Source organism: Haliaeetus leucocephalus, unplaced genomic scaffold (assembly GCF_000737465.1).
Source record: "Haliaeetus leucocephalus isolate CR32 unplaced genomic scaffold, Haliaeetus_leucocephalus-4.0 Scaffold506, whole genome shotgun sequence".
Classification (NCBI taxonomy): domain Eukaryota; kingdom Metazoa; phylum Chordata; class Aves; order Accipitriformes; family Accipitridae; genus Haliaeetus; species Haliaeetus leucocephalus.
In genome coordinates this window covers 1,657,045-1,665,063 of record NW_010972942.1, presented here as the reverse complement: position 1 = coordinate 1,665,063, position 8,019 = coordinate 1,657,045, and the positions used below count along the sequence as shown (strand labels likewise).

Genomic DNA, 8,019 nt, shown 5'->3' with positions numbered 1-8,019 from the left:
TTATTTCATATTTGTGCAAAGATGGGTGCTAAGTGGTAATTCCACAAAGCTAGCACACCCTGCAGTTAAACAAGCAAGCAATTTATACAGTTTTAGATTCACCCACTTAGTTTCCAAAGTCCTTCCCCAAAATTGTTATTGGTAGTCACTTATCTGCCACCATTTCTATTGGGCTAAGGTTTTCTCCGCTTCTAATTAAACAACCTGCTGCTGTTGGCCTTCTCTGGCCAGCCCCTCTCCTACCTTCCCCAAGACCACATGCCCCATGCACTCCCCAGGTCGACATGTCTTCTCAGCTGGGCCTGTCTTCCTGCAGCCATTTGTCCTCAGCCAAGGTCCCCACTGTGCTAACGTTGGGCACGTTTCTGGACGGTGTGCTCTAGCAGGGCATCTCCAGACATATTACAGGGAGGGCAGGAAAGTCTTTTCCCGAGAGCACTGTTGAGGCAACCCTTAACCAGCCACATTGACATAAATAGCGAACCTTTAGTCAGTAGTGCATTGGCACTTAATAGCTAGGCCGCTACCTTCCCAGGCAAGGACACAAACGCAGAGAAACTTTTTATAGGATGCAGCACACAGACCTGTGAAATAATAAGGGCATGAGTTACCTACCCAAGCTTGAACAGGTTCTGACAACTATAGTCTCAATACGCTATATGGTATAAGGACAATGCAGACACAGCTGGTAAAGAGTCTTTACATCATCACAACAAACTTGGAGGTAAAATACTGGGCTTGTGTTCTCTTTGAAAAATAAACCAGTTGCTTCTCAAATATCATAAAGAGCTGCTCATTTGTGTCTGGGTTTGTGGTACCAGGGCTGCTGTATCTGCATATGCACGCTCGCCCAGAAGATTATCTGGCAGGTTTTGAAAAAAGGCTTCTAAAAGCCACATCCTAATTTATGACAGCAAAAATCTAGGGAAATGACTACAGCCTTAAATGCAGTATGATCTGATCATTTGTACAGCTTTTATCTTATTTTAGAATTCACATTCATGTTTTTCTGATGGATACCACAATCTTCAATATACTTACATTGGAAAGGAGGGAATGTTAATGCTGCTGACTCAAGTCCTGTTTCAAATTTCTTTTCAAGTCACAAAAACACAGAGCCCAAGACTTCAAAATTTTGTGGTATCATTCTTTTGAATAATTCTCAGATACGCTCTTAGTTGCATCCAACAAGAATTACAGAGAGCAGAAGGAGGATGGGAGGGAGGAGTGGAAAAGGGAATCCGATCTGTAAAAAAGGAACCCTGGGCCTGCTGGTGTTTTCCTGGCTCCGGCTGCCATCTAGTGTTTTCTCAGGCACGGTGAGGTGTACGGCTTATTTTAAGTCTGCGTGAATCTTCTCCGAGACTGAACTCTGCCTGTGTACACAAGCAGGATAAATAGTACAGAACCACCTCTCCAAGGGACCGCAGACAAGCAAGATTTAACACAGCAAGTTGAGGACGAGCTCCTATGAAATTAGTTCTCAAGTATTTGAGGTAGCATCACTTCCTCTGAATTAACTGCTTTACATGGTTGTGGTCTTACGTGGTACTTATGTGTGGGCTCTACTGAGCTAAGGACAGACATAACAAAATATAAACCTTGGTCTTCCACTGCATAAAATGGGGGTAGGCTTTTGTTCTTCCCTACTGCTGTGGTACAGTAGCTGCTGTTGCATTTTGGGCTTCCTTTAAATGGATGTATGGAAAGCCTGATTCCTAACTAAAGCAATATTGGTGGAGGGAGAAGCCTCTCAGTGTAAAAATCATCGCTGCAGTTGTGCAAGCCAAGAGTAAGTATGACACACAATGTATAAACGCGAGCTAATGTAACAGTCATCAACATAGGCTATAAGCTTCTGGAACAGGATGCACACCATTATTTTTTAGCATCTATTATTTTTAGCATCTTACTAGCTTGAATTATGCTAGGAAATTATTTCTGCTCTACTGTGGGAGACCTAATCCATCCTCCTCAAGCAGGTAAGAGTTTGTAGCTCTTTAATACAGCAGCACAATGCGCCCTCAGATGAGCGCGGCCCTCCAGTTTGTTTGTTCCAGATGTTGCACACGGCTTTGAAGTGCATCAGATTTTGTTTGCCCTGTTGTTGCAGACAGCTGATAATGGGCACAGAGGACATTTCAGAAGTTCCTGCTGATCTTTGAGAAGCTGCGGATCTTTGTGTGAAGGTTGTACAAACCAGAGTGACGTGACAGGATACATTCACTGTCACTTTTGGTGCAGGACAAGCAGTAATCCAGAGATTGAATGGATTACGTTGTCCAGGAGATCTGGCTGACTCTGGCTCTGGCAGAGACTCTTGAGGTGTCACATCACTGACAGTATATCCTTCTGATGCCTGGAGTTTGTGCAAACAAAGGAAGCCGTGACAACTGCTGTAGATCCAAAAACAATGTGCTGTTGGAAAGTTGCCTGTCAGCACTTTAGCAACAGGATCAGACTTGTGAAGCAATTACTTCACTCACAGATAATGAATAGAACTGAATTAGCAGCTGGCTTTGAGAGGATGGGAAGAAGCTCAGGAAAAGAGATGTCCCTCATTTAAATTGCTTCATACTGAGGTCACAGGTTGTTGTTTTAGATCTAGTCAGAATGTCTAGTTCACACCTACGCATTAGACTATGCAGAATTAAAACCATAGCTTTGGGTCACAAATATTATGAGGAATAATCCATATTTCATTGAGGGGTGGACAGGGCAGGGGGATTTCCTGCAGGCTGCTTAACAGGGCTGGACAAGGGCCTGAAACCTTTTGACTTTTTCTTTGGCAATATTTCATGCTGGGAAAAGCTCTGCAGGATTGAATCTACTGGAACACCCTGCTTTGAAGAAGCACAGCTTTGCAGGTCGTCATAGAAAACAATCACAAACTATCAGCAAATCAATAAATGAAGAGGGCTACTGAACAGGGATGATAGCCAGCATGGTAGACTAGGGCTACCTCCCCCTTTTCATACATATTAGTGTTCAAAATCATTATTACCTATTTTATAGTACTGATTGTTTTCATCTCAGACTAAAAATCAGTACCCTTCCTCTGAAGACCTTTAAGAATAGCAGTAGGCCCTGTTACAACTATAGTGATGAAGTTGACCATCTAGTCAAATTCTCAAAGTAAAGGTGAAGGGACTGGTTAAATTTGCCCATATGGCCCTTAGTTTCCAGCAGTATTTCTTGGAATCTTCCACTTGCTCCAGTTGCTAATCTGACCGCTTGATCTTCTTCTTGCATTTGTAAGTTTTGAGCGTTCCTCACTCAGACCTGAGATTCAAACCACAGTAGAATTTGCCAGCTGAAGTCATGAGTTGTTCACTGAGAAGCTACACAAGAAAGCTTCCTGTACACTGGACTGTTGATGTCCTCATGACAAATATTCGTGACCTTAATTTGACAGTCTGTTCAATCTGTGGTAACTGGTTTTCCTTTCAGATTGTCTTATGGTCTCATAAATATGTAACTTTATCTTAAATTATATATAATAAAAATTTAAGACGTTTATCTGTGTCACTCCATCTTTCACAGCAATAAAAACAGGTATTTTACTGTTTAGAACATTCCGGGACTACCTCTCATATATAATCTCTCAAAATCATTTTGATTACACAGCAATCATGACTTCTCTGTTTTACTACGAAAAACATTTACTACAAAAATTTGCTAAAATTGCAGGATAGCACAGAATCAAAAAGAAAATGCCTTTAAACTGAATAATTACATTTTGGTGTGCTTTGACATGATGAAAGAAGTGGCCACACATTAGATGAAGAGTTATTTGAGAAGATAATGCTTAGCAACGTAGCAAACAACAGGGACTTCTGATCCCCCTGAAAGGGAGACCAAAATTAAAAAGCAAGCAGACAATTGATAAAAGCTGCCATTTACAGAGTAAAAAAAATTAGGCTGGTCTTTAACGCAAATAGAGAGGGCCAAGATGGGAAATTCATATAAATTGTTCCTCGAGGAGCATTATTAGGAAAGCTAACCGTGAGAAAGCTACCAGCTGATGGGCCTACAAAACACAGGCAAGACAATCCATAAAGTTTGAGCTCTGTGGTTGGAGATTACTAATGCACCATGATCTCATTGGAAGGTGTTGGAATATTCACTCTAAAAACCTACTGCAGGTGTATACATAATCCCACTTACCTAAAGCACAACAGTTTATGATCTATCTACATCAGAGGCCAAGAAGAGAAAGTGTTCAACTCAGAGACTAAGTTTGAAGCCCACAAATCCAGCTTGTTGGGACCCAGCATTGTACTCTGATGAATGTTAAGAAAGGAAGTACATCTGAAGCTGCTGCTGCTAAAGCATATTTATTTTGAATGTGTTCTCCCATCTCATGTATTTTTTAGATATGTCTCCATTTCACACATAAATCAGTTTAAAGAAGTTATGCAGAATTTGTTATACAAAAGCCACAGAAATGGTACAGTAGACATACTTCTCAAGGAATAATGATCTCACATCACTTACAGCAGTAAAGTTACAGTGAAATGCTCAAAAAGTTTCTATCCTTGTCAATGGGAATTTAAAAAATAAAATTAATCTAAGTCTGGCTTTTTGACAAAACCTTTAAATAGCAGGGTGATCTCATTAACGTTAATCATCTGACATTAGATACAAATTCAAATTAATATTTCTGCAAAATCTGCAAAAATCAACTAATATAAAAGACTGAAATGTATAATAAGACATAATAAGTTTCTGTTGAAACTTCAAGACAGAGAACACCATTTTCCAAAATAAAAATAGTGGTACAGCAGTACAAAACATCAGGTTTTCCAAAGCATTGCTGTGTCTTGACTGGACCACCAATGAGACAACTTTCTTTCAGAAACTTTAGACACGGAAAAATCAGTCTAAAAAACTGATCCAAGTTAAATATTTTTTTTTTAAAGTGCATTAATTATTTGAACAGTACACTGATACTTTTTACAATCTTAAATACAAAAATTCAAAGAACCAGTATAGTTTTCAAAGTTTAGAACAACTGACACCAAGAATGAAATTACGAATATTTCCGAGATTTACAAACCCTTTAGGTTTAGATATGTATCTTCTTTTGTGCCTGTACACTCTATAACAATGGAAACCTGATCCTGGTTGGTCACTGCTTTCATAACTTACAGAAAATTATGTAAAAAATTTGGACTACAGGCTTATTTTTTTGCCAGCTGAGTTACTGAAAACTCTCTTGGATTTTAATGATTTCTTAGACTTTGAAACACACACATCCGTGGAGAAGCCCAAGCAAAATTAACAGGAATTATAACTGCCAAGAATAAGATAGAGGACCTAGTATCAGCTGATTCCAATGGTCAAATGCAAATCATACTTCATCTTAATTTAAAGTAAATCCATTTAGCGATAGAAGGTGTGCTCAGAACTTATTTCTGGGAGATGCACATATTTTCTGGCACAGTAACTATTATTTTTGCAACTGTAATGAATTTGCAAGCGTACAGGCCACATAAGAGGCTAAAGAAGAGATTGTGTTTATCTACCATAAGAAAGGAAGAACGATGACTACAAGAACAATGACAGCTAAGTAATAAAGGCTTTAAATTAGAGCCAAAACTACAAGCAACTAAAAAAAGGTTGGAAATGTGTAACTACCTCTACAAAAACCTTAACAAGGTAAGGAAATGGATACACTGATGACACTGAAGAAAACAACAGATGAGAGAGAGAAATACTGGATAAACAGTAATGCCTTCATCTTTTTGGGTTCAGGATCAGATGTGATGATGTGGTGTTAAGATAGTGAATTCTGTTCTGTCACTTACAGAACTAGAGGGTTTTATTTATCTATACATCAAAGAGTCTCTTGCTATGCCTTCCAGTGTAGTATAAAACTTGAAAATATTAGTTGTATATATTTGCTTCTTTATGTAATCAAGATGTTAAATAAAATACTTAACAGTAAAGGCTTACTTACAATGTTGGTCCAATCTCAAAACACAACTTAGCATTCATACCAGTATTGAAAGACTACCATCTATCTTATTATCAGATTCAAGGTGTAGAACCATCACCACATGGGAGTATGAGACAACATTTATATAATTACATTTAAGGTGTAGTTTTGGTATTCAATTAGTTGCATCATCCCTTTTCAGAGGAATTACTTGAAGTACTTTGGCTATTCTCTCTCCTATAGCTCGACTACTTGCTGCAATTATTCTTCGAGACATCAAATCAAATGGTCCACCTAGAAATCAAAGCAAGCAAAGTAATTAGCTTGTATCTGGAGAAAATGAAAAGTTGGTAAGCAAATGAGCATCAAAAAAGTCAAGTGTAAATGGTATATTACTATTTAGGACCAAGGTTTGCCCCTGGGTAAAAATGCATTTAACACAAGAGGTATCTCATACAAGCTACATTTAAATTCTGTTCAGTGTATGTTTACTGTCTTTTTTCACTCTTCCAGGTGCTCAGCCAAGGGAGTAAAGGTTGTCTTGTAGCTTAAAAACATACAATTGACGCTCTATTAACTGGATGGGAACTCTGTTCAGTAGTGGTAATTTGGAAAGAGGACTGAAAAAACTCTTTGCCTTCTCATTTCAGCTATGTTTTGCTCCCAATTAGCTATTTAAAAGGACAAAAGAGTATCATGCATGCCCGCATACTTACCTGATACATCTAGCAGTACTCCACCTGCTTCAGTAATAATGATTCCAGCCCCTGCCATATCCCAGCAGTGAATCCCCATTTCATAATAGGCATCAGCTCCACCCGTTGCCACAAGGCACATGTTCACAGCTGCTGTACCAACGGCTCTAATCCTAAAGGAGACATATTTGTTTATTTAATTGAGAACAGTTTGTAAGAAAGTCAGGATGTCTGTGTACACTGCACAGAGAACACAGAAGCATCATACGCAAAGTGAACTGAGCGAGAGAAAATGTGACGGAATGCTGCAGCGAAACAAATAAAAAGTTTGGAATGAAGTTTTGCTTAAGTAGCTTGAAGAGCTCTCCAAATATAGCAAATTTCCAGAAATTACATTTATGAATTCTCTTAAACGATTTTGGTTTAGAGTGAAAACACATCTCAAAAAAAACTTTTTAACCTAAAACATATTATGGAAGATATCTACCCATGAAACAGTAACAGATACTCTACTTCACTTTTTGAATACAAGAATTCAAGTAGAGTGTACACTGTTCTTAGCATTGAAAAAACAGTTACTTCAGTTTCTCTGGTGATGCTCAGTAAGCATCACTGACTTGCAAAACACCGTAACTGCAGTAATCACAAAAAATAAATTACACAGCATAAATTTGGTCTGGGTAATTTCATCAAACCCCTTGTGTTACAAATTCCAGTTTCTTTTGGAAATGTTGATGCCCTTAGTCAGTAAGTGTGACTTGTACAAATAGTTGCAGTTATTTTAATTATCAGTAAAACATACGTTAAATTGTAAACCATAGCAGCTAAGTTACTGCAAGAAGCAACTTAAATCAACTCCAATCTCAATTTATTTTTTACAAATAAAATACCAAAGTTCAACTAACAACTTACCTAAAGTGTATTCCCTACTTACAGTTTAGCATATATTCTTTAATGACATCAGACAATTTTTTGAAAGTAGAAAAAACCCTATATGTTAAGTGTCAAAACAAGAATCTTGAGAATCTCAGCATAAAACTACAACCCCTTTTAGATCAGAAACGTGAGTAGGGTTGAGTAACAAAAAACTGTCTACTGAAACCACATTTAGACATAAAATGGTTTGCAGAAATGTAGGCTTTAGCTTATCTGGAGGAGACGAAGCAGGGAACGTAACCAAAATAAGAGCAGTTTATGGACACTTTCATCTACTTGCACAAATTAAAAAAAACTGTACGGTGTTGAAAGAGGAAAGGGACATCTGCTCTTGTCTTCTGATATATATAAAAAAACCAAATTATTTTCATTACTACAGAGTAAGGAAACTAAGAAATGTTATATAGCTTCTGTTTTTCCAGTTTTACTCCTTGTGTGTTTCGGGGG

General features: G+C 38.1%; 1 protein-coding gene across 4 annotated transcripts in view; it reads right to left on the bottom strand.

Annotated features, from left to right (window-relative positions):
- Window positions 1–4,361: 4,361 nt before the first annotated feature.
- The window catches only part of IMPA1 (inositol(myo)-1(or 4)-monophosphatase 1), an 11,017-nt gene continuing 7,359 nt past the window's right edge, over window positions 4,362–8,019 (bottom strand). For all 4 annotated transcript variants that reach the window (XM_010575843.1, XM_010575846.1, XM_010575844.1 and 1 more), the window contains 2 exons: window positions 6,658–6,809; window positions 4,362–6,235 (listed from right to left, as the gene is read on the bottom strand). In XM_010575843.1, coding sequence (XP_010574145.1) covers window positions 6,117–6,235; window positions 6,658–6,809 — 271 coding nt within the window. In that variant the 3' untranslated portion in view covers window positions 4,362–6,116. The remainder of the gene's footprint in view (window positions 6,236–6,657; window positions 6,810–8,019) is intronic.